Raw genomic sequence first — 27,528 nt, 5'->3', positions numbered from 1 at the left:
AGGGGGATTTGGTGGCAGCTTACAAATATATCAGGGGTGAGCATCAGTGGCTAGGCAGACAACTATTCACCAAAGTGCCCCGAGTGAAAACCAGGAGCAGTGGTTATAAACTAGAAGAAGGTTTCAGACTGGATATAAGGAAAAACTTCTACACAGTTTGTGACCAGACCCTGGAAATAGACTCCTGGCAGGAGTGGTACAGGCACCTACCTTAGAGATCTTCAAAAGGCGACTGGACACACACCTTGCTGGGGTTATTTGATCCCAGCAGTTTTTCCTGCCTACAGCAGAGGGGTTGGACCCGATGATCTCATGAGGTTCCTTCCAGCCCTAAACTTCTTTGAATCTGCGTGGGCAGGTCTCACTCTGTTGCCACCAAATGAGAGAGTAGGGTGGAAGGCAAAGCAGTGGCGTGTCTAATAGCTAGAACCAGCTTGTTTCTCATGTTAGAGGTGGTGACTGGTACCTCACATAGGCCTCCTGACATGGACCACTGTGCAAGCAGTACTGGTTTGACTTTGGATGTGTGACAAATGTTACGCAATGGGATTTCAAGAAGAAAACACGTTTTTAGCGGTTAAACAAGAAACCCTTCAGCAATCCTAAGCTATGGTTAGTAAAAGACGCATAAAATTAGAAGGTGGTTTGGTAGACAGGTTGTCTGTCTTTAAGTCAGCTGTTCTCTGATATCAGCTTTGTTATGGCAGCAAGCGTTTGCAGCTTTTTCACTGACCTAAGGAAGCAGGGAAGCACCTGCTTGTGAGAGGTCCCTTTGAAGATTCTCACATGCAGAGATGAATGGAACAACATTTCCATAGTTTTTTAAGCATTGAGGAAATATAACTGCTTTCAGCATCCAAAATACTAGTTTAAATGGTGCAGCTCAGGAGATAGATGGTCTCATCTTTTATATTTATATGCCCCTCCCTCTCCCTCCATACACGCACACGCAGTTATGTTCTCTGTTGGTGCAAATAACAGTCTTCAAAGTCATGTTTGGTGATGTCCGTTACTGCTGTCTAGCGTCACAAGTGGTAATCTAAGGCATCTAACGCCTGAGGCAAAATCACTGTTATCTCAGTTGCACAACAGTGATGTCAGGCTTCTTTGTCTGCTCTTACTGCTTCATTATCTTGCAGTCCTGGAAAACTGATGGAAATAGTAGATAATATCTCCATGCAGATACTAATGCACAATAAAAGTTACGTTATTGCAAAAATAATCATGCAAAAATAATCAATGGACTTCCAAAGCAGGGTAATTTTTTTGAAATAAAATTGCTTTACTCTGGAACCACATTCACACAAGGAGCTATTTTCAGACATTTTGTTCTTCATTATCTCTTTTAGCTGGTTCCTTTCGTGCATAAGCAAACCTTTAGAAGATGCCACTATTTAGTGAGTGAAATAGACATAGGAGAGAAGAAAATAAATTCATGGGATTCTACCTCTGGTCAAGTTAGTTATGATGATATCTTCTGGAATTAATTAAGACTAAGCTTTATATAGGAGAGGTTGCCCAAGATTTTTAATCATAAAATTAAGATCTTTCCTGGCGTTGTTATAAAAGTTTTTATTTTAAGAATGCTATTGCTGTTAAACCATTTCAAATGTTTTCTCCTTCCTAATCTATTACAGTTCAGTTTTCAAATGGGAGACTGCAGAATTCTGAAGACATGAATTTCACATTGTACAAAAGCAAAGATACTACTAATCCCAGAAAGAAGGACAGGAGAATCCTGGTAAGTTTATTCATTGTTGTACAAGCTATTTCTGTTCTGCAGTTGAGAAACAAACAGGCCCTCTTTTATAACCAGGTTTTTGTGCTTTTAAGCAAGGCTATTTTTTGACAGGAGGTTGTAGAAATATTTAAGGGGACATTGTCAAATTAAAACACTTCTGTCTGACTTTTTACATATACTGTTGTTACAATGATAGCTCCTAAAATTATCAGACTTCAAAGAAACTCTATATAGATATACAGTATCTGGGCCTATGATAAACAAGAACACATTTTGGAAGAGAGATGAAACCTTATGCTTTCAGTTTAAACCAATGTGTAGATATTTGGAATGAAGAAGAGCCCTAAAATAGGAAGTAGATTATCCCTCATATGAAACTGTGGGTTTTCCCCTGGAACATCTGATGTTACCCATATATGGAGACAGGATATTGGATGAGAGTGGGGTTGGGTCTGATCCAGTTGGATAATTCCCATGTTCCTTGTGGGAGGATACTCTCCCCCCCTTTTAATCAGGTTTTTGTGTTTCCTGTGCCATTGTCAGTGGCTTCTTTCGTACAACAAAAATGGTTCTGTATCTTTATCTTTGGGTACTTCGGCAATTTTGTCAATTTGGAAGCTCTTGGCTATCAGAGATATTACCAGGGATCACTATGTGGAAGTGGCTCTTGTCAGTCCCCTCAGAGTGGCTCTTGTATAGTGAGTTTTGGGTCCTGGTCATAGAATCATAGAAAAATTAGGGTTGGAGGGGACCTCAGGAGGTCATCTAGTCCAACCCCCTGCTCAGAGCAGGACCACCTCCAACATGATCATCCCAGCCAAGGCTTTGTCTAGCTGGGTCTTAAAAACCTCCAAGGTTGGAGATTCCACAACTTCTCTGGGTAACCTGCTCCAGTCCTTTACAACCGTCCTCATGAAAAAGTTCTTCATAGTATTTAACCTAAACTCCCTAGCTGCAACTTGAGACCATTGCTCCTTGTTCTGTCATCTGCCACCTCTGAGAGCAGTCTAGCTCTATCCTCTTTGTAACAACCCTTCAAGGAGCTGAAGGCTGCTATTAAATCTCTCCTTAGTCTTTCTCTTCTCCAGATTAAATAAGTCTAGAATAGAAACTTCATGGAAAGCCATCATTTCTGATAAAATTGGGCCCAGCTGTATGCTTCTGCTCTTGAGGGTCTGACATAGAATCAGGTTTAGTTTAGTTGGGGCTTCTTGTTTGTTTTCCATACAGAACCAGGATTAAGAGAGCCATTAAAATAGTTCTTAAAAAATCTAATTGTGAAACACCCTGCATTTGCAGAGAGATCGAGGCATCCACAGTAGCTGAAGCTACTTTAATGAACTTTTTAAAACAAAAGCTAGATTTCAAATGAGTGCATCCATTTACAGAAGAAAATAGGCAGTAAAACCCTTGGGTGTATTAAAAGCAAACTCAGCCTCTAAAACAGTGATTCTTAATCAGAGTGCCATGGCACCCTGGAGTGCCATGAGATCCTTTCAAGGGTACTGTGCCAATCCTGCTGTACTTCTCTTTCCAGGATACAGTGCTGGGTTAAGCCTGGAAGTGGCTGCAGCATAAATCAGTGCCGTTTTGAAGACAGGATCCTGCCTGTCTCTTTAGGACCCAGTGCAGGAATTGCACTTGTTTTTCTTTCCTTCAGATACCAGGCTGAAGCTGCAATTGAAGGTTAAGAGTCAGCCTGGAGCTCTTGGCTAGGAGAGCCAAGCTGAGCCTTTCTGCCCTGGTCCCTGGGAAAGGCAGCAGATTCCACTCCAGGTGGTTCTTCTCAAAGGGAGTCTTGAACAGGGCCTGTGGCAAGCCAGTGGGAACTGCTATGCAGCCGTGCTGCACTGCACTGCACTGCACTGTACCACACCTCATGGGCTGGTCCCTTTCTGTAGTAGGGACCCATCTGCCATGCAAAGGCATCTCTCCCTGTAGGACAGAACCTCCCCTCCTCATTTTATAGAGCTGAGGTTTTTTTTCTCCCCACCCTTTCTCTCCTCTCACTTTTAGGCAATATGCTGAAAATGAGCAGTTTGCACCATGCTAGACAAACTTGTGGTTTTCTTGTGAATCTTACAACTTGTGATATTTTGCACAAAGCCTTTGTTCCTTGAAGGAATCTTATTTTCCATTGAAGAGTTCAAGTTCTGTACCTCATACTTAAACCCCTGAGTACCATTTCACACTTTCAGAGCGTTGTAGAATCTGACCCTTAATCTTGTCATATTGTTTCAGGGATGAATACATTAAAGATTTAAGGTGTTAAGACCTCATGGTGACAGGAGCTACAATAGTATCTTTCTACAGCTGTGATTTTCAAATGGAGCTCAACTATGCAGATGTATCAGATCAGTTATAATATTATCGTTATTCCTGCATGGGTTTTTTCAGTTTGTTTAAAAGTTCATTTCCATTTAGGTTATTTTACACACTTTAATGCATACATTATTTTTTTTAAATGGGGTGCCACTAACTTAAGAAAAGTTATGTATGTATGTCTTAAGCCTAAGAAGGCTGAGAAGCACTGTCCTAAAATAAAACCCTGCCACTCAGGGCTGCAAGATTGTTTGGTTTTAGCAATAGGTATAGGACTGAATGCACAAAAAGGCGGGGGCAGAAATTTACGTGGAAAATTTGGAGCGATGGAGTAAGTGAAGGCTTTGCCTGAACCTTTTGAGTAAGCTGTCTGCATGTCCCTTGTTAATATATGTAATGGTTCACACATTGAGGCTTGAAACTTCCCTGCTCCATAAAGTGTACATGTGGAGTCTGGTATACAAAGCCACAAGATGTCAGTGTAATCTTAAGAAGCAACACTGAACATCAGACTTCTGACTGGTATTAGAGCATAATATTCTTGTGTTAAAGCTTAGAAACAGATGCATGAATAGAATGAAACTCCATACTTTTGCTAGTTCAATATTTTGTGTAGACTGTGGAGTTTAGCTACAGTTTTTGAAATTGAATTTAAAAGACACAATAGATAAATTACGAAATGAAGTTATTATTGATTATATGCTTATACCAATTAGGATCGAATGTTCACTAATGCAGTATGCTTCAGTTTTGAATAGCCTTGGACTGTATATTAAAAATAAAATATTATTGCAACTGTAAGAATGGAAAATGAAATGTGTGCAGTTAGGGATTCTTAAAGTAACAGTGATTCAGCCTATACATATCAGGGTGAATGTTTAATAATAATAATAGTTTTTTTTAACAATTTCTTACTGAGTATACAGGTTATAATGATTGCAAAAATATATGGAATTTTTTTTACATTTATGTACTCTCACGTTTTAATATTGTAATCTTTGTTTTGATTAAATTGTCTTATGCAAAAGTGTTCTTTTGGGTTGATTTTAATGGAATGAGAAACAAGTTATACCAGAAAAGTAAAAGCTTTAGCTGTGCTAACTGTGGAGTTACACAGCTTTGTATAGGCATTCAACTTGGTGGTTCTATAAATTATTCCATCAAAAACTTGATAGAAATTTTATACTGTGGATGCACAAATATATAAAAATCTAACCCCTAAGTCTGTGAGTTGCTGGATGTGGATAAATTGCAGCCAGTTTGCAGAGCTGGTAGCTGGTCTCTTAAATGATAGTTTTGAAGTTCAACCAGTTTATGATTCTGATGGGCACATAGAGAGGTTTATTTTATTAAGAATGTGTCCAGGTCTGTGTATGTGCATAGTGAAACTTATGCTGTAGCTTGCATTGTTATATTGCCATATTGATTTTACTGTCATTCCTATTTCCCCAAAAGTACACCTTTGGGCTGAGATGGGAGCCACAATTTTCCATCCAGGAGAAGAATTAATTTTCAAGATGTTTTGAAAAATTGTACTGGAAGGCTATTTGCAACTAAAGCTTTGGCAATAACATGTCAAATTAATACCAAGGGGGATTATGTTTAAAAATATATTTATCCTAATTAGTTACAGTGTTACTACCACAAACCATGACTTCCAAGATATGAGAACCTAGGTGTCTAACCATGAGTTACATTACTGAGATGCCAAAGTTCATTATGACAATAAATGCGCTCAGAATTTAACCCACATACTAACTTGACCTATGAAGGCAATAATTCCCATATAACATTTGCCTTCCTTTCAGGTTTTTACGTTGCTAGATTATAAGGCTAGGTTTTGATTAGTTAGTCTAGTGGTGCTCATCCTTTTTAGACTCAAGGTACAACCTCCATAACTTTTCTAATTTTTGCAGCACCACAGTTAAAACATTAATTCATTAAGGTGTTTACTTCCTTACACCTCGCATCACCCTTAGAAGTATCTCACAGCACCCCAGGTTTAAAACTACTTAAATTCAACAGCATTAGCTATTGTATTATTGCCATTCAAGCTGAGAACTGACAACCTTCAGAATTTGTTTTTGGCACAATGAAATCCTGCCACAATGCATAGGATGGATTAAAATGGCCCTGCAGTGGACTGAGTGGTCCTGTGAAGATGTTATGTCAACCTAAACATTTCTTCATAATGTCATAACAACCAAATATTAGCTGACTTGGTCAAATGTCTCTTATGACCGACATCACAAACTGAATATTGCTTTGATACATTTCTACAATTGCATAAAAAAGAAACAAATCCTGTAGTCAAAAAAAAAAAGAAAGAAAAGCCAGCAGAAATCACTGCAGCAGTTAACTCTCTTCTAATTCAGGGCTATCCAACTCATGGTCTACAAGGAGTTAATTTATAGCCTACCTTAATTTAATCCTACCTGTCCCTCATTCCCCCCATCACTCTGATTGCAGCAGCTAGAGTCACTGTAATGTGGGCTCCCTCTCCCTCCTCTGGTTTCCCCTTCCTGTCCTGAGGGCAAGGTAGGGCAGTGCAGTCTATAGTGTCCAGGGGAGCCTGTGGCCGCAGTGCCTTCACAGCATGCTGTGGCTGGGGAGCCCATGGCCAGTGAGCTGGGGGTGCCTGTGTGGCCTGTGGCCCCTTGGTGCAGCCCACACAGAATGTGGCCCCTGGCTGCTTAGAAGTTGGACATCTCTGTTCTAATTCAGGCAGAGTCAACAGTGTCTTCACTAGTTCAGCACTGAAAGTGAGTCAGAAACAAGAGGATGCATATAAAAAGTATCTAGTATTAACAAATATTTGCTTTCACATTGTTTAAGAATTCCAGGATAGTAGTTGCCTCCACCCTGGCTCTGATCTGTACTTGAGTGGGTGAGCAAGGCTCCAGGAGCATGGGAGGAGTAGTGGAGGGGATGTGCTAGGCTCAAAAGCACAGATGCATGCCTTCCCGCCCACCTGGAGCAAAGTGTACTGCTCAAAGCTCAGTGGTGACCAGCATGTGGGCAGGGTGGGGCAGCAGCACAAGCAAGAGTTCTCCAGAAGAGCAGCTGTGGGCACTGCTTGTCTTCAGGATGCTGGGGCAGGCACAGGGTGCCAGGTAGGGGGAGGAGAGCAAGCAGTTACCTCCTCATGTAGGAGCTGTGCACCCTTAAAGGGAACACCCTTCAAAGGATCTCACAAAATTCTGGTTGAGAATTACTGAGTTAGTCTGACCTCCTGTATCATGCTGGTCGTAAGACTTTCTTGAATTACTTGAATAGCATCTTATCTACTAAGAAAAAACATTCAATATTAATTTATAACTTGCCAGTTATTAAAAATCCACTATAATCCTTGGTAAATTGAGGGCAATTCATCATTGGAACACACCTTATGGTATAGAGGGAGCTCTTTCAGCCTTAGGCGATGTTTATTCTTTTTTCCTTTTTCTTTTAAAAGATGTTATTTGGGAAATTACTATAGGATTGATGAAGAAGTTTCCCTAAAATTAGACAGGTTATAAATTTACCCTGTTCACATGGAACAAATCTGGCACCAAAGAAAAACAGGACTTAATAACTTGGCAAAAAGCTTAGTCCCTGAGGAGAATTATTGCAGAGAGTAGTCTTTCACTAAAGCTCTTTTTTCCCCCTGCATTTTAGACTTCAGAGACCGAAAGGCTTTCTTACGTGGGAAACAACTTTGGCACTAGCGCCTTGAAATGTAACTCCCTGTGCAGGTATGTGTTGCAGGTTGGGGAAACTGTTATTCTGCTTAGCTGAGATTTTTGACTTACCCTTTTCAGAATTTCAGTTCATTTATGTGGAACCAGATTTCCAAAAGAGTTGAGCATGTTTGAACCTGTACTGTTCTCAAATTGTGTATGCACGGTAAAAGAAAACATGTGAGTGACTATTGCAGCATCCAGCAATAATGCCAGTAGTTTTATAAATACTGTAGTCAAGTCTTGCTTGATTTAGGAACAGTAAGAGAATGTCTGGTTTTCACAGAGATGTTTAGAATAGGTGTATACATGAATGGTCAGTGTGAAATAATCCTATCCAGTTGGATCCAAGAACTGTGAAATGTCTGTTTTAACTGCACATTTACCTTCTCATGAACACTAGATGAAGTGATATGTGCTCATCCAAAATGAAAAATGTTCCCTAAGAGATGATGTCAGGTCAAACTTGATGTGAGTTGGCTATCCAGATCCCTTGAGTAGCTACTGAAATCCTGCCATGGAAGAGGGGTATAATTTTTTGCTCTGTTAATGAAATTGATTCTGAATGATTTGATTAAAAAAAGGTAAATTAAACTTGTTTTAAGGTAGATAGATGAAGCATCCACCTGTGGGGTCCACAGCTCAAATCCTGAAGGTAAATTTTTGTCATAGACTGTTTAGAAAGATTTAGTTTGATTATGAGCTAAATTTGGGGGCCAAATCTGATTTGCCTTTTCCTTTTAAACTTGCCAGTTAATCTTTCATGTTTGAGTCCTGTTTTCATCTGCGCACCTCGCACTGATTACTGATTTCAAGCCTCCTAACAACTGAAGTATTGTAGCAGAGGGGAAAGCAAACATGTAAAGCAGAGGGGAACAATTCTTTTAGGTTTTTGTTTAGGGTCATGCAAGGTGAGATGGGGCAGAAGACGCTGTTTTAAACTTTAATCTCTCAATGTAATTTGGTTCTGAATTATTTGATTAAAATAAACTAACACTTTTTCTACTGATAATTATCTAAAAGGTTAAAGAGATTACATGCTGGTCATGTATTTTTGTTCTTCTCTTTCTCAAAGCTAATGAGTAGAGCTCTGACTTTAATTTTGACAGCACTTAATTTAAGATACCATGGTTGCATCAAGACTCTAAGGACAGTTTTATACTTTGTCTAGAGAATTAAACTCGGAACCAATTAGTCTAATGAACATTTATGCTACAAATATCAATGATATGCCATTTTTATAGTGATTTAGGGCCCCTTCTCTGAACACTCGGATCACTTTGTATGATTAAGAGACCGTTTTAATGACTTAATTGATCCGTGGATGAGTCACTGGAGAACCCTAGACACGTGCCTGGTTAATGTGAGAATAACTCTTGAAGCAGAAGGGATAGAAAGTTGGCTTTCTGAGGCCCCACAGTGCATAGGGCTCGGGTTGTTAATTTGCCCATTCTTTCTGACCTTCTGTCATTATGTTTAAGGTCTTCAGACTCTTCCATTCTTAATTCTTGGTCTTCACTGTCTTCTGGGAGTTAAATTTTCCTTGCAATCCTATGATGGAATTTCCTCTGTAATTCTGCTAACAGCTATCAGCCCAAGTGTGTCCTTGGAACAGCCTTCTGAATGTTATTAGCAAGTAGCTAGTATTTTTTTTCTTTTTAGTCCTTGGCTAAACTCTGCAAGAACCCCCTTAATTTGATTTAAAGACAGATTATATTGATTCTACTTAACTCATTAAGATGCAGAGAAGAGCTACAAGGATGGTCAGGGGAGTGGAAATCCTATGCAAGAGAAGATTAACAAAGCTTGGGTTGTTTAGCCTTGGATAGGATAGCTACGGATAGGTTTGCTATCCATAAATGCATCAGGAATTAAACATTAGGGAGGGAAGAGTAGCTATTTAAGGTAAAGGACAATTTTGGAATAAGAATAAATAGGTATAAAATAGTAAATTAATGTAGTCATAAAATTAGAAGGAGTGTTCTATCAAAGCAGTGGGGCTCTGGAACAAACTCCCAGCCAGAGTAATTAATGGGATAAAACAGCTGCATTTAAGATGGTTTATGAAAGGGATTATATGATGTAATACGTGTAGTAGCAAGGGACTGGACTTAAACAGAAGTTCAAATAGGACTAAATCTATCTGAACTTATAGCTGCAGCCGAACTGTTATTTTGAATTGTACAGAGTTCATCCCCTGACCCCCACATACATGAGTGACTAGTGTTATGCTGTAATCATGCATCATCTTCCCAAAATTAGTTTCAGTCTAAAAAGTAACCCAGAGAGAAGTAAATCCCAAGCCATATGGCAGGGAGCAACTGTATACTTCCTGTATGTCATAAAACCAGTGGTCGCTTAGCTGGAGAAGGAGGATTCTATCAGAAGACACTTGTAGCTCACATTTTGCCAAGCTCTGGAGGTCTGGTCAGAAGTGGATTGATATATAATTGAATCTGTGAATCACCTTATCTTACCTCCTCTGAAATGGAGCTGTGAAGGAAGGTATCTCTGAATTGCTTTAAAAGAAATGACAAGGTCCTGGAACTCCTTAGTGGAATCACTTTCAGGGAAGCTGCCAGGCATAGAGGCAAAGATGCATTTTTAACCAAAGAATAAACCATGTTGAATTTCTGCTCCAAGAACCAAAGGAAACTGCAGAAGAGCCGCACAACTTGTGATATCATTGAAACAAAAAAATATGTGTTTGAGAACTCAGGTTTTAAATGTCACTGTCCTTGAAATACTGAATGTGGCTGGTCCTGACCCCCAGCAGCCTTAGAAAAACTTAATCCATGGACTCCCAAAGTGAAGCGCTGTGCATACAGGGGTTGCATTTAGAGAAATCACTGAGGTCCTTATAGGCAAAGCAAAGAAAGAGTAGAATGGAAGCTGGCACTTTGGCATCTAGACACCCTTTTTGTGTGCTTCAGAGTTCATTTCAATGCCTTAGTTTTAACTCACAAGTATAAAAATTAAGCCTTCAATGCAACTTTTATAGATCTTCCTACTGTGAAGTTTTAGATGTTTGTAAGCATTGAAAAACTGGTCTTTGCAGAGCGGTTTAGTGGGTCATGCAAAGTACTGAGCCATATAATCTTAATAACATATTTCACTTATGCCAAACCATTTCCTACAGGTACTTTGTTGGTGTGCTAGACAAGGACTCTGGACAGATGGAAGTTTATAATGCAGAATTGTTCAATATGCAGCCACTGTTGTCAGGTGGGTGGAAAAGAATACACTGACTGGGTCCTGTGAAGTACCTCTATACTTAGTGTACATTGCACTTAGCTAGGGGCCTGTTTTTGAACGTGACCGTTCCTCCACATTCTAAGTATCCAACATTACATGCGTCCTTCTTGGTTCCTTGGTTGCGTTATATAAGAAAAAAAAGAGCGTATTGTTTTTTCTTAAGACCATATTTTTGGAATAAGTCCCTACAATACACTTATTTCCAGTACGTTAATGAAGTAAGTACAGTGTAGAAAGATACAGAGTGGTAAAAGGGACAACTGTAGCTATGAAGTGATACTTAGAAGGGAGGTTAAAAGGCTGGGAGATAGCAGCATTTACATCAGTAGCAACCCGTGAGCTTGTTTTTGTCCAAAGAAAACTGGTGATGATGTCCTCTGCTTAGTATGGAGGACTACGTTGTCAGCATTCTGGGTAAAAATATAACCCTTGGACAGAGCAGTTCTTCAGTAGGAAACAAGAGGAAAATATTCTTTATCCTCAGTGAATTGTTTCCTTTGTGCCCTCATTTGCTATCATGTCAAGCATGAGAAATTGAGAACCGGTTTGCTAAGTTTTAATGTAACAAATATAACAGTATGGTTACTAAATTCATAAATATTACTGACTGACCCAGTTAGACCCATGTACTAATTTTTGTTCTTTTGTAGATGATGTAATAGAAGAAGACCTATCAGATTATCAAAATAAATCCTACAGAGAGAAGGTAAAAGTTGAAGCCCAATCTTTTTCTAATATAATTACCCAGATAATCATAGTAAATATTTGCCTGGGACTGAGGTGTTCAGTTTTGTCATTAATGGGTGTAAGTTATCATTTTAACCTATGCTGAAGTTCAGCAGTTCTTATGAAGAGATATAATAGAATATCTTTATCTTTATTTGGGGCATGGCCCCTGTTCTGTACACGCTATAACCACTAGACAAGCCACCAACAGATTGGGCTCAATGGGCAGATCAGATTTTGAAATGGGGGGTGCAGATTGTGTAGTACACTATCACATGTATCATAACATATATTTTTTCCAGTTAAGAGATGCTAGCAGATATATTAACATGCTAGGGGCCCAGCAGTATATTATTCAGTTTAAGATCAAAGTAAAACCAAATACAATTTTATTGAAATGGTCACTGATTATAAATTAAGTTAAAAATACAATAAAGTAGGCAAAAATAATCAAAAGATGTTGTTTTATTATTCCTGTAGTCAAGATAGTGAAATGTACATCCCTTATTCAGACTTGTAAAACAACATCTAGCCTTGTTGAGCATCTTTACAGTGCATCCAGCACTGTCAGTCATTTCCACACCTGAATTAATGTCCTCCTAAGTAAATATTACCACACCTGAGTTTGTTTCCAGCTGGAACTAAAAACAGTCTGAAGGGCTGTTTAATAGAAGAGAGAGAGAGCCATTCTTGGCAAACGGGCAGCAAATTGCAGAATATCATGATTAATGGAACATCATGACCATTAAAAAGGAGAGTGGGTCATTAACACCTGTAGAGAGAAGAGAGATTAATAGGAATCAGGTGGAGCATAATGAGCCATAAAGTCAATTGACTGCCTCAGTAATGCCTGAATAGAAATGCTACTGCCACTGCTGGCAGTTGGTTTAAGCTTTTTGGTGAAGCAGGAGTCAAAGGGCAGGGGTGGGGGGCATTGACTACACCAGAGCATGCACCCCTTCTTCGCCTCTTTCCCCCCATCCACTCCTGTTGGCTCTGTCCACAAATTGATAACTAGAAAATAGGAAGCTGGTTTGGTTCTTTGCCTCAGCAAAGCATAGCTATAATTGTCATCTGAATTTAACATTTCCACATTTCTACTCTAACATAAATTTACATGTCTAACTTGTGGTGTGTAATTTCAGAGATAATGGGACTTTTCACAGTGCATGTTGAGGAAAAGCACTTTTCCCCAAAGAAGGCTCTTTGCAAACATAGCAAACTGCTGCAATATCGGAAGTAATAAATATTAAACCCTCATGCATGTGCACAGCTAAAAAATGGTTTGGAGCTTAATAACAAGGAGCATTAGCTCATCCACTGTGTTGTGTATTTGGTTAGTTTAGTGCTAGTGTAGGAAATCCCTGTTTACATGTCTAATCTACCATTTCATTAGATAATGGCCCGCTTAATCTGGGCTGTTGGCCATGGTCCTGCAACCAGCTCCAACCAGTGGTTTTGCATCCCATCAAAATGTATGGGCTTCTGTAGTTTTGCTAACCTGGGTCTGGTTATGAAATAATAAATTTGCAGGGTACTGTTCAGATTTTCTAGAGTGGGCAATATGGGAGTTGTCTACTCACAAGATATTGTATGTCCTAAGTTCATTTTTATTAACTTATTTCTACCCCATGATAGTAATTACTCTTTTGTAATATAGCTAATCAATATATTTTCTTTTCTGGTTGATATTTATATGATGATTTAAAGCTGAATTTATTTACTTATAACTTTGACTGTGAAATGTATTTCATTCCAAGAGAGGAAGAGGGTGAACTTTCTTTCATATCAGGCGGGCAAAATATTGTCCATGGGCTGAATCTGACCTGCCAACAGATTCGACCTGGCCAATGAGTGGATGGCCACCAATTAACTGGAACTAGCTCTTGGGCTGCTGGTGGTTCCAGCCTCCGCATGGTGCCAGGCAGGTAAAACTGCTTCCATCCAGCAGCATCAAGCATCAGCTGTGAACCCAGGCAGGGCTTCTGTCCCAGCTGATGGGCAGCAATGTCAGCTGTGGACACCACAGGCAGGTTTGGGAGCCCAGACACAGAACTTGCTAGCTGCATCCACAGCTGACCCACCCCCATCCTGGGGCAGTGGAGAGAGAGAGAGAGAGAGTGTGTGAGGAGAGAGCATGGTGGGGGGAGTAGACAGACAGGGGAGAGTGGGGAGGAGAAAGGTGAGGAGAGGAGAGACTGGGGAGGGGGGAATAGAGAGAGAAGAAAAAGTGGGAGAGAGACAGGGAGGGGGGTGTGGAGAGCAGAGAGAGGCAGGGAGAAGGAAGGAAATGAGAGAACAGACGAAGCAAGTTACAGGTCTCCAAAATGTGTTTAGTGTCCCTCCAGCTGAAATAATTGCCCACCCCTTGGCAGCTTCTCCAGTTCAGGATGTGTTTTCCCTAAGGTTCCCTCCAAAGCTTTCCAAAGAGTGTACCTTCTTTTCTAGGCACAATAATTTGCATTTCTTTCTCATACAGGTGGATTCATGCATTGAAGCTTTTGGTACCACCAAGCAAAAACGAGCCCTGAACTCTCGAAGAATGAACCGAGTTGGCAGTGAGACTTTAAACATAGCTGTAACTAAAGCAGCAGAAAACATCATTGATGCAAAGGGTGTAGCTGGTAAGTGATGAGAATAATAGAGAAAAATCTTTGAATACTTTTATGATTCAATGCATCTGTTCTTTCCCCCTATATGCTATGAGAGTATACTGACCCCAAGGATTGGAGGAAGAAGGCAGGTTTGTCAGGAGTATGAAATGTGTCAGACATTGGCAGTCTTTTGAAGCCTTGGGCCGTCTTAACAGAGCTAAGTCCAAAGGCAGGCCAACATGGTCATAAGTGCTACCACTGCTCTCAGTGCTACCACTTGCTTTCCCTCCTAGCTGTGCCAACCTCCCCAGAAATGCCATGGACATCCCCTGTCTCCAGATTGTCAAAGGGGTCCCAGTTTCACAGGCTGGATCAGTAACAAGGGAGGATCATTGAAAGTGCGAGTCCGTTACTGAATGGGAAAGATAACCTAGTGACAGAGAATGTAGAAAAGGCTGAAGTACCTCAGTCTTCTGGCAACAGAACAGGTTTGGGACTATTTAGGAAACCTGGACATATACAAGTCCATGGGGCCAGACGGGATGCACTGGAAGGAGTTGGCCAATTGTAATTGCAGAGCCACTGGTCGTCACCTTTGAAAATTCATGGCAATTGGGAGAGGTCCCAGATGATTGGAAAGGAGCAAATATAGTGCCTGTATTTAAGAAAGGAAAAAAAGGAGGATCCAGGGAACTACAGACCTGTCAACCTCAACTCAGTTGCTGGAAAAATCATGGAGCAGGTCCTCAAAGAAACCATTTCTAAGTATTTGGAGGAGAAGGTGATTAGGAACAGTCAGCATGGGTTCACCAAGGGCAAGTCATACCTGACCAACCTGATTGCCTTCTGTGATGAGATGACTGGCTCTGTGGATGTGGGGAGAACAGTGGATGTGGTGTACCTTGACTTTAACAAGGCTTTTGATATGGTCTCCCACAACAATCTCACAAGCAAGGTAAGGAAGCATAAGTCGGATGAATGGACTGTAAGGTGGATAGAAAACTGGCTGGATCATCAGGGCTCAGAGGGTAGTAGTCAATGGCTTGATGTCTAGTTGACAGCTGGTATCAAGTGGAATGCCCCAGGGGTCAGTCCTGTGGCTGGTTTTGTTCACTGTCTTCATCAGTGACCTGGAAGATGGAATGAAGTGCACCCTCAGCAAGTTTGCAGATGACACCAAGCTGCGGCAAGAAATAGATATGCTGGAGGGTAGAGTTAGGATTCAGAGAGATCTAGACAGTTTGCAGGTTTAGACCAAAATAAATCTCATGAGGTTCAATAAGGACAGGTGTACTTAGAACAGAACAGTCCCATGCACTGGGACAGACTGGGAGCTGATTGGCTGGACGGCAGCTGTGTAGAAAAGGACCTGGGGGTTACAGTGGACAAGAAGCTGAATATGAGCCAACATTTGCCCTTGTTACCAAAAAGACTAATGACATACTGGGCTACGTTGGCAGGAGTGTTGCCAGCAGATCAAGGGAAGTGATTATTCCCCTCTGTTCAGCACAGGTAAGGCCGCATTTGGAGTATGGTGTCCAGTTTTGGGCCCCCATTACAGAAAGGATGTGGATAAATTGGAGAGAGTTCTGCGGAGGGCAACAGAAATGGTGAAGGGGCTGGGGGACATGAGTTATGAGGAGACATTGAGGTAACTGGGCCTATGTAGTCTAGAGAAGAGAAGACAAAGCGGGGATTTAATAGCAGCCTTCAGCTACCTGAACACGGGTTCCAAAGAGGATGGAGCTAGAGACTGTTCTTAGTGATGGCAGATGACAGAACAAGGAGCATTGATTTCAAGTTGCAGCAAGGGAAGTTTAGGTTTGATATTAGGAAAAGCTTCCTCACTAGGAGGGTAGTAATGCACTGGAGCAGGTCCCTTCCAACCCTAATTTTCTGTGATTCTATGATTGCTTGGTTGGCCAGATTTAACCTGCAGGCCATAAGAACCACTGTTCTTTAGGAGTGGCGTTGGGGAAATTTGAACAGCCATGAAAGAACCTTTTTTTTTTCTTACTAGTCCCTGCATCCAACTATGAGATTTTGGAAAATCAGTCTCGCCATCTTTTGCATGACCTAGTCTCATAGAAAGACCAGTCCATCATGCTGACAATACTTGCTAAGTTCTTAAGAATGATACTGCTTTAGATCTGCATGAAGGACCAGTTGTTCCAGAAACATTAAAACCTGCAGATAATCCATTCTTTCAATGTAGGTTTAGATCAGTCAGATGGACAGTAGAAACCTAGACTCTTCTTATGTGCTGGCTTGAAGTATTGCTTCTCAATCTCCCTTCATAGCCCCTAGTGGGGATTGCAAATCCTTAGGTGTAATAGCAGTGGAGGGACAATACTGGCAATAAAACTGGAGTAGCATATATATGACTTAAGTTTCTAAACATAAATTACTGTGGTGTTAGACACTTTAATGAGGGATTGGGGCCCCACTGTGGACAAACACCCACCAAAAGATGGATTCCTCTTCCAGAGAGTTGTCAGAAATGCATTGCTGTGTTCTGTGTATGCAAGATGCTCTGTGTACTGTAAGTAACTCTGCTTGGGGAGAGGTTAACTTCTGATGAAGTGACCTGTTGCTTATGCATCTGTGAATTAGTCTATAAGCTGCATCTCTGCCCTGCCTTCTTCTATACTTAGCGAGGAAAAAGATGGAAGTTTTGAAAAATACCATTGAGAAGTTGATTTATTAACTTATATAGAAAGCTTCTGTTACACAGACCACAATCCTCACGTTTTAAGCAAGGAATTCCCTTTGAGTTAAAAGGAAGTGTTTGGTTTGAACTTCTCTTCCATTTCTTATTAGCGGTGGTTCATGTATTCACTCTTGTCTCCCTCTTACTTTGAAAGCTTTGGTCAGTGATGCAGCTCAGGACGATGTGGAGGAGGTCTCTGTCTTCCTGCCTCCGTGTCATGAAGAGGCTGACAAACCAGAGAACATCTACAGATTTGAGGACCGTATCCTTTTTGGGTCATCATGCTGCTTATTCACCAGAGCATACCAGGGTAAAGGTTTAAACTCCAGGGAGAAAAGGAAGGTCCTGACAGTGCTTTATGAGTCTGCTGAGGAGAGTCAGTTCCATTTATGAACAATGAGCGGGGGGTGGAGGATTTTTCATGCTGCTATGAGGTATTTACCTACAAATCACTGTCTTCCTTCTTGGGCTGATTCTTCTAGTGTAAGTCATTTTTCTGCTTTCCCTATGGTACCTGCTGAGTAGGCACCAAAGCAGTTATAATGGCAGATGGATTTATGGAGAGCAAGGGCTAGAATTTGGACTGGTGAGCCAAGAGAAATTTCTGAATAAATCTAAATTCTACAGGGGCATGCATCTTACCTAATTCCCAGTTCCCACGATTACATTTCCCGTACCCATAGACTGTCTTCCCCAGCTAGCAGGGCTGGAAACAGCATTCCTCACTGATGTAAATTGTTGATGTAAGCTGTACAGCAATGAACAAAACAAACTCTTTTCTGTCTTTTACATATGTGCTACTAACTTGTCTCAGAGGGGCATAGTGACATTCACTGTTTGAAAGCCTCTTAATCCTCAGAGGAGAGGGCAAGGTGTTATTCTTTATTGTTTCTTAAAACTTCTCCAGTCATCTCCTCTGCTGAATATGAAGCCCTGCAGGCTCCAGCTGCAGCACTTACTAATCTTACTTCTGAAGAGATCCTTAAGAAGCCAGAAGAAGAAAGGTAAGGATGTCTAAACGTCTTGATGAGCCAAAAATAGTGGTCTCTTCCTTATGCTTCATGTTCTAATGCATGTCTCCTCTTTCTTCTAGACCCTGTTCCTTTGTTCTAGAAGAACTGAAGTCTATGCCTGTAGATGAGAGCAGCCGAGACCATAAGGCACGGTGCCTGTGGTTCCTGGATACCCTTATCAAGTTCAGTTACAAGAAGATGATTAAGAAGAAGTGTAAGTTGATAACAAAAGAACTTTCTCCCCCATGTACCTTTCAGCAATGCATTGGGATTCATGTGGTAAAATGGATTCCTTTGTCCAGAAAAATTAGAATTCTATCAAGATGACAGACGTAATGTAACAGGCATCTGTCAGACAAAACTAATTTTTTGTACTAAGATGATATTTTCAAAGCAGTCAAAGGAGTTTAATCCCATCTAGTGGAATGTAGGTGTTCAATCCCCCTAGAATGATTTTAAGAATCTTAGCCTATAAGTAATGTGATTTAAAAGGTCTCTTTCCCAACTAATCTTCCCCCCCACAACACACACACAAGCAGGTGATGAAGCATGTTGTGCTTGCATGTTGGCATATTTTAAGTGATGAAACAACCTTCTGTTTAGGAATATAAAGTGCATTTTCTTATGAGCCAAAAGTAAGTCTTAAAATGAAAAAGCCACAATTATTGAAGACTTTGCAGTTTTCTTTGTCTTTGGAAAAATGGCAACATCTACAGACTGGTAGCTCTTTTCCTTAAGGCAGTTACACAGAGAAACTTGATGTCCTTTTTTCTTCATTGATGTTAAAATTTTATTAGACTTAATCCTGTCTACCTCTGAGCAGTTCCTTTTTCCTTATCAGTTAAATAGTCCTGTCCTGTAAATGAGTCAGGACACGGACTTGAATCCCCCAAAACTATTTTCATGCAATAATTTTCTCATACTTTATGTATATATTCTTAGCAGTACCTCGCTCCTGTGAATGAGACTTCCTAATCTTGAATGTTCCACAGGATTCACTAAAACCTGCAAAAGACAAAAGTAATGACTGGAACTGTTTGGAAATCAAACATCATGAGAAACTCAATATGGTCTTGACAGGTGGCAACACTTGCTGTGCTCCCTTGCAGCTGCTTGCAGACCCACTTCATTTGCATATTTAGTCTCCAGCCAGCTTCAGTTCCACTGCTTCCAGCTAATGGAGCTTGCTCAGCATGGCATCCTGAAGGATTTTGCTTTTAAAGATGCAATAATTGCAGTTCTTGATGGCTCCAGAGAAAATCTTTAGGTTGAGATTTTTCAAAAGGAATTTAAATGGACAACTCTCATCATTATCAGTGGGAATTGTGCAGGTAAAATTCCCTAGGCAGTTCTGAAAACTTCAGCACGAAACATTTTCTTTTTTTAAACAAACAAGCTATGTTATAATGAAATTCTGCACCTCCCTTCCCTGCTCCCCCTGTTCTCCCCCCAATGTGTTGGGAATCCAGAAGGAATGTCATTGACTTTCTGACTCATGGGCAGTGGTACAGGTGGCTTGAAAACAAAAGTAAAACTAACCAGTTTTAAGGCAGAAAGTAGGGCAGGATGGCACTGAAACTGATTTAGAGAGGCGTAAGCTTTCGTAGGCAATAAACCTACTTTGTCCAATGCTATTTGATGAACCTCTGACATCGGCATCTGGCAAAGTGGGTTCATTGCCTATGAAAGTTTATGTCTCTCTGAACCACTTAGTCTCTAAGGTGCCACCTTGCCCTGCTCTGCCCAAGTTCAGACTTGCACCGCTAACCACCTCTGTAAACAGTCTGAGAAGTAAAAAGGAAATGAGAATTTTTTTAAGCTGTCATTTTAATTTTTTAAAAAAAAAAAAACTGTCGAATGACATGTATTTATTTCTGACTGTTCAGGCATTTCTGAGGTCCTGTTTTTAAGTATGATTTAGGTCACTGGTTTCCAAAGTCTGATTGAAAGCCGGTAAGTAGGGACCTACCAAGTTCACAGCAGAAGTGGGATGCACAGCAGCTCTTTTAATCTTTAATGTTCCCAGGTGTACCCCTCCCCTCCTGCTGTTGATTGGCAGAGGGGACCCACAACTCCCTCCTGATAGGCAGGGAAGCAAAATCCAGTTTTAAATATGGTGTGCTTTTTGCCTCCGCCAGTCAGCAGCAAGCATTAGGGCTTCTGGGGCCCCTCAGCCAATCGGCAGCGGAAGGCTAAAATGGCGCCATATTTAAAACTGCTGTTTTTGCCCCCCTGCCAATTGGGAGCAAGCTGCAAGCATGGCCTCTCCACCAATCAGTGGTGGAAGGGTGTGCAGGAGAATCTGCAAAATTAAAGGAGCCACAGTGCACCCCACTTCTACCGTGAATTTGCTAAGTCCCTGCCCATAGGATATTGTAGCACTGTGCCTAAGCTGCTTTTGAGTCTTACTGTAAATGCTATAACAAGTTGGACTAAATATTGATATATGTATTCTTAAGAGGTGTATGAAACCAGCATAGTATTGTTTAATTAATTTTAATTCTTAAAATGATTGTGAATCTGCTTGTATTTATCACTTAATTGAAAAAATTCTCTTTGTTCTAGATCCGATGGGGCCCGATTGTCCACGCATCATTAACAAAAAACTCTCAAAAAATTTCAGTGCACTAACGTACAACAGTGGCAGGTAGAGAATGGGTTTTCTCTAACATATTTCTGAGGGGTAGACAGGAAAGTTCAAGTGAAAAAACTACCACTATACACATGACAGGGAAAGCATCTCTTGAGCCATATGCCCTTTGTAGGAATCTGAATCGTTGGTGTCTTCTCTGTTTAATGCCTTTGGATTTTAGTGCAGAAAGGTGATCCTTATATCTGTATAAAAATTATTCTTAGCTCCCTGAGTAAGGTCAGAGGAGTCAATCTGGTGTGTAAGGAGACTCTGGACTTGTGTTTCAAAATCAGTGCTTCTTTAAACTAAAATTGTTTGAAAACTTGAGAGAAATGTCACCAGTAACTAGTTTCTGCTCAGTGCTGGCCTCAGTTGTACAGGCTGGTTTCAGATCATCAAGCTCACATTAACAAGGTGCACCTCTTCACCGCTCCACTCCGTGTTGCGGTTCCAAGATCTCCCAGCTGGGGCTGCCTCTCCCAGCTTGCTGCTGGAACAGAGAGGTTGTTTTGATCAAAGCAGTAAAGTTCTTCTGTGTCGGAGCCGTGGCTCCCTCTGGGCTCTGGGTTCTGTTGCCACTTGCCACAGCTAAACCTTTCAGCAACTGAGCTGTTGCCAGAAGGCGGTGCCAGAATACTGCCCTGGATTTAACATTTCCCATGTTCTGTACAAAAACTCTCTTAACCATTGAGAACGTGACAACTTTTTGTCCTGCCCATAACAGCATGGTTGTCCTTTCATAACCTTTGCATTGTTGTGCAAGGAAATATCAAATAAACGGAGCCATTTCAATCCAAACATTTCTGTTAGGAATAGTTAGTCTTTTGCATCCTGAAAGGCTTCCAGAAGGTCCCTGATACCTGGAAAGCAATCACTGTATCGCATTGCATACCAGATGCCTACAAATACAAGACATACCTTGTTTTTGGAAGGCAGGATGTAGAGAAAAGATTTTTCCAGAGTCATGACTGACTGTGTGACATAAAGTAGTCCTTCTCGAAACAGGATATTAAGGAAGTATAGCATCCCAGGAGACAATCTGGTTAAGGCAGCAGGACTTTTTGGTGTAGCTGGACAGCAACAAGTGTAGGCTGTAGACCCCTGCAAAAGCAGTAGCAAGACTGTTAATTCTTTGCTGTAAACAGCTCTTTGTATGTAAGTTCCTATAAATAATACCAAGCCTCTTCAAGATGCTACAGAATGCATGTAGCAATTCACTGGCCCTCAGCTGGCTCAGTTGCTGCTTCAGACACAAGCTACAGTTCTTGTCCAAGAACTACAGAGAGCCATGCATGGGTTAACATGGGACTCCACCCATTCTGCTTGCTATGGCCAGACCAAAGGTAACCTTCTTGGTAGCATCAGAGCACAGTATGTGCATGCTTTTATTCCCGTGAAGAAAAATCAACTTCCCAACTTAAAACACTCACACTGATTTTGGAGGGCTGTTTGGGAGCAAAGTGTGTGTGCTGTGTGAGGTAAATACAGTAATTTCACCTTCACTCTTAACTTTAGTAAAAGTGACTTGTGGACGAACAGATGTGGTTTCCACTTAAAAAAGTTGTTCTGCAGGCCAGTTAGGGCCAGACACCCTTGAGCATTTACAACGCTTTCAAAGTTGTAGCAGGCAAAACTGGCCGCATTTTCCTGGGGTCTGATTCCAGTTCTGCGTACATTCTGTTTGTAGACACAGTCCCCAGTGGTTTATGCTTTGGCTTTGTTAAATTTTTCCTCCTTTGTGACTTTTTATTCTCCAGGATCCAGAATTTAATCTCTGCTTCGATGAAGGCTAAAATCACAGCATACGTCATAGCTCTGGCCTTGCACATGAACAACTTCCAGACAGACCTGACACTCTTACAGAGGGACATGAAACTCCATGAGAGCAGGTGAGAGTACTGGTGCAGTTAATGACTGCAGACCTGCAACGTTGAAGAGGGGCAAGTGGGATGGTGGCATGGAAGGAGAGCCTGTTTTCAGTTCTTCAACTGAGAGTTTGACTAATGCAGCAATGAGATCCATCTCAAAATCTGTATTCCTCAGAATGAACCACTTGCCCAAGAAATGAATTAGCCCTTGTCACAAAATCCTATGAAATTAATATAATACTATATAATAATAAATAAGTAATAAAATTATTTCTGACCACACAAACCAAATTCAAGATGAACATGAGCCTGCAACGTGATGCTGCGGCTAGTAAAGCGACCAAAACTCTGGCTTGCATCTGTAGATGCTTCTCAAGCAAATCCTGGGACATCATTCTCCCCTCATACTCGGCCTTGGTGAGGCCGCAGCTGGAGTACTGTGTCCAGTTTTGGGCCCCACAATTCAAAAAGGATGTGGAGAAGCTTGAGAGAGTGCAGAGGAGAGCCACGCACGTGATCCAAGGTCAGGAAAACAGACCTTACGACAACAGGCTGAGAGCCATGGGGCTCTTTAGCCTGGAAAAACGCAGGCTCAGGGGTGATCTGATGCCACCTATAAGCTTATCAGGGATGACCACCAGGATCTGGGGGAACGTTTGTTCACCAGAGCGCCCCAAAGGATGAGATCGAACGTTTGCTTATAAACTACTGCAAGACTGTTTCAGGCTGGACATAAGGAAGAATTTCTTTACTGTCTGAGCCGCCAAGGTCTGGAATAGCCTGCCACCAGAGGTGGTTCAAGCACCTGCATTGAACACCTTCAAAAGTAAATTGGATGCTTATCTTGCTGGGATCCTATGACCCCAGCTGACTTCCTGCCCTTTGGACAGGGGGCTGGACTCGATCTTTCGAGATCCCTTCCAGCCCTAATGTCTATGAAATATACGAAATTCCAATGAAAATTGTAAAGGATTTGACCTGTTTGTTGTCTCCAGCTTTACAGTTGATGCTTTAATTGTACATGTTGCTGCAGTGAACTGTCATGCACTTTCCAATAATTTTGCTCTTTAGAACTGATGTGGGATAATGGCTTTAATGGCAGTGTTTGAGGTCAATTAGACCCTGTTTTTAAAGATGAAGCAATAGGCTTTTGGAAAGATTGTGCTGCCTTTTATGGCCTTATTTCAATTTTCTCACTGACTCTGCTGTGTGTTGGAACATGGGCCACCTGGCTTGCACTGGGGTCAGCCAGGCAGCCCAGTGGGAAGTCAAAATGTGGTCTAATGTGTGCTAGCAAGATTCTGTAGTTCCTGATAACAAGGTGGCTGTGTTACTTGCTTGCACATGCCCCCTCAGCTGTGGGATGAAGGAGCACTTGTTCTGACTGTTATACTAAAAAGCAAGATAATTTTCTGAGCAAACCTTTGGCATGTTTACCAAACAGCCCCCAAGTACTCTCTAGGCTGGTCAGCTCTTGCTCCTATTTTTCCTTTTAGAAGTACCAGTGGGGGTCTCTTTGTCCCTCCAATACCAAACTAATGTGAATTGTATAATGTCATCCCATTTGTGTAAAAGAGACCCTAAATAAAGGAAAAGGATAAAACTGTTTCCTAGTGGGAGGCATAGCAAGCCTGGTGTCCTCCAGAGCATGCCCTTGCTGTGTTTCATCTAAATCCTTGAGCTGTGGCCACCCTGAACTTTTCTAGAAATGGATCCCTTATTGCGCAGCAGAGCCATCACTGCTTCAGAGAAAACAGGCATAGGGCCACATTGCTGCTTGCCTGTGGCTACTGTTGCCTTCTCTCTGGAGGGAGAGGCCAGTTTGTTCTCTTGCAGATCTGCAGTCTGACACCAGGGATGATGCATGCACCTTCTTGTATTTGCTGATGAATGTGATTCTGCCTTTTTCAGAATGCTCGACATTGCTAAAGCTATGAGGCTGAAGATCTCCAGAAAGGGGACGCTTTCTGGACTTGGAGCTGATGAGGATCACAAATTTGGCACCCTCTCTGTGCCCTTACCCTCCTACAAACCATCTAGGGGCCAGAGGAAACGCAAGAAGATAGACTAAAGAATGTGGGGTGCAACTGAAAGGACAGCAGGAGAGAGACTCATTCTACTGGCCTGTTACTGCTCTGAGATTAGGACCTCTTGTCTGTTCATTGGCTCTTACTCCATTTGAACTACACAAGGCAATTTCTAATAATGGGTCTGGACTGACATTCTCATTAAACAATCTTTTTAAAAAGCAAAATGAAACAAGACACTCATTCCTATACAAATACTTGCAGGAGTATGGGGCAGATAGGAGTGAGGAGAAAATGGGATGGTTTTACTTGGACTTCCCTTCCTTCCCACCACCTCAGCCAACTGGGCTGCTTTTATCTTATGAACTTCTAGTATCCCATGATCAGTTGTAACCCAGGTAGGCCGTGCTAAGGTTATGGGCAAATTTAGCTTGGGACTGTGTCTTACTAAATACAAATACAGACCTTTTAATCAGAGTTGCTGCTCTTCCTCTCTTGATGGCTGTGGCTAAAGATGAAGGGTTTGGTAAATATTAAATGGAAGGTGACTTTACTGGTAGGAGAGAGGCTAAAGGCCAGATAGGCAAGACCCTTAGTTTGTCTGTCATATCACTTGGTTTTTGTCTGAATGTTATTGTTGCTAACATGGAGATGCTTCTGACATCTTTTGAATTATTGAAGATGAGTGCTTTTTTAACGCTAGTTGAATACTACCCAAGTCATTCTTCTACACCAAACAAAAGTGTGACAGCTTTTCTCCTTCAAATATTACCAAATGGATAGTATTCAAAGAGGGGAACTAGATGGAAAAAGAATAGAGGAATTGCACAGGGGAAAAAAATGTTTGTCTCTTGGTTCAGAATTGCCATTGATGCCATGTTTGCCCAGTCGATCAGAAGGGTGCATTGGTTTATGGTATGCTGAAGTCATTTCTGTAGCATGGTGTTCAAAATCTGTGATTTAATTTAAGAGCATCAGGGGAAGTACAGTCTCCTGCTGCACTAGGAAATTCTGGTGTGTGCATGTGAGAGACACAGAGGCAGATATGGAAAGTGCGCAGAGAGCAAGCCCACACAAAAGTTAATTACGACATTTGTGAAATATTTCAGATTTCTGTGGTAGCAGTGCCAAGTGCCTAACCTGTGTTCCGGTCTCCTATTCCACACACACAAAAAATGAGCTCTTGTTAACTCTAGTTCAACCCACCCCTTCCTCACCATCCTTACTGAAGAGATGGGGAATATCTATCTGAGTTAATGTTTGGAATAGCAGTTAGAAAGATGGAGTGAAGTTCAAATGGCAAACATCCCTTGGCTGGTTGTTAAACTGATGTCATGGATATGTAATGCATGAAGACATAACTTGCATGAAACCCCACTGCACAGTGGATAAGCCAGTAGCCCCTTTATCCTGACCTCATGCAAGTATCTGGTGTAAATAATTTCCCCTTGCAGCAGGAATTGCTGGGTGGAGTTCTCTGACAAGTTGTGCAGGTGGTTCAACAAAATGATCAACTTGGCCCCTTCTCCCTTTAGAATCTGTGGAAGGGGAAAGGGTTCACTGGGGTGAAGATGAATGAAACCTCACAAATCTTTAAGGGTCTTTGTTCACAGGTCTGTTTCAAGGTACTGGAAAACAGGAGCTGAATTGCTCCACTGCAGTCGTCATCCACTGCAAGAGTGAAGCATGTTTTCTCCTGGTAGCAGATACTTGCTTAATTGGTGACATGCAAAGCAAGCAGAAGGATTAAAAACACGCCTCTGAACCTTCAGCAGAGTAAGTAAAACTTCTGCTGTAGAATAAGTTAATTTCTGCCTGTTTTCTTATTTATTGAGCACTGGGGCATCTACAAAAAAGGCTCTTAGGGCCATATTTCAGTACCTGTGTGAATAACCTGATTTTCAGAAGCAACACCAATTGAGTTCAGCTGGGAGTATGTGTAGGGCTAGATTCAGATGACTTTGGGCCTCAGGCACTTTAACATTGCCCTGTAACAAGATGCATCTGTTTGAAAATCTTACAATTTTGTCTAAAGCAAGGCTTTTGGGATCTAGGGCTCTGGAAAGGCTCCAGATAATGCCCAAAAATAATAGCTAATGAAAAACCAAAGAAGCAGGAACAGCATTTGGCAGACAGAACAAATTTCTTTTATTTGCTGTTATGTTTGCTTCAGAGTGACTCAGATCCCTGACACCCACGCACAAAATCTCCTGGGATCTGACGTAGCCTTTTATTGCTCTCTTCTGCAAGTTCTGTGAACAGCCTGTCATTAAAAGTGATAAAAAACGTACCCAAGGTTCTGGGCTAATTAATGCCACAGAGATTATGGGTTGAAGATGATCGATACCACATTTTTGATTTGAAGGTCCATAACTGCTACTGCGGAAAGTCTAATTGGGGAAATGTAGAAGACTTTTAGACTGAAGATGGCAACAGGGTTAATTAGCTACTTTTAATGACTCTACTTGGAGCTTGTTCTTATAATGTGGAAACAAGGTTTAAAAAAAACAAAACTTGGGTTATTTGGAATTCAGTTTGGTTATTTTGCCTCTGCTTCCCATGGACTGTGTCAGTTTATCCAACTCGGGGAATTTTTATACCCAGAATGGTGAAAGTGCTCTCATAGAAGTACAGTGTACTGCAGTCTTGGGATGAGATGAATCCTTCCACAAATGCAGAGAAAGGGCCCCAGGCTACTTCCACTAAGGGATGAAATGAAAAACAAACTTTGCTTCCTGAAGGAAGAGCAGACTGCATTCCTTAAGGGCAGGAGAACAGGCCTTATGATGAGAGGCTGAGATCCATGGAAATCTTCAGCCTGAAAAAGCGCAGGCTCAGGGGGACCTAGTGGCTGCCTGTAAGTATATAAAGTGTGTACATCAGGATCTGGGGGAACGCCTGTTCACCAGAGTGCCCCATGG

At 41.4% G+C, this 27,528-nt stretch overlaps 1 protein-coding gene across 1 annotated transcript; it reads left to right on the top strand.

Annotated features, from left to right (window-relative positions):
- On the top strand, nt 1-27,129 carry POLR1E (RNA polymerase I subunit E). Its single transcript, XM_019554915.1, has 12 exons — nt 1-36; nt 1,638-1,741; nt 7,721-7,797; nt 10,922-11,007; nt 11,688-11,743; nt 14,243-14,387; nt 17,222-17,329; nt 17,975-18,071; nt 18,161-18,294; nt 20,646-20,727; nt 22,470-22,601; nt 24,492-27,129. Exons 2-12 carry the CDS (start codon nt 1,676-1,678, stop codon nt 24,649-24,651), a joined length of 1,143 nt encoding a protein of 380 aa, XP_019410460.1. The 5' UTR covers nt 1-36; nt 1,638-1,675; the 3' UTR covers nt 24,652-27,129.
- Nucleotides 27,130-27,528: the final 399 nt, after the last annotated feature.

This window comes from Crocodylus porosus, unplaced genomic scaffold (assembly GCF_001723895.1).
Source record: "Crocodylus porosus isolate Cpor-Errol unplaced genomic scaffold, CroPor_comp1, whole genome shotgun sequence".
Lineage (NCBI taxonomy): Eukaryota > Metazoa > Chordata > Crocodylia > Crocodylidae > Crocodylus > Crocodylus porosus.
This window is presented reverse-complemented; position numbering and strand designations above follow the sequence as displayed.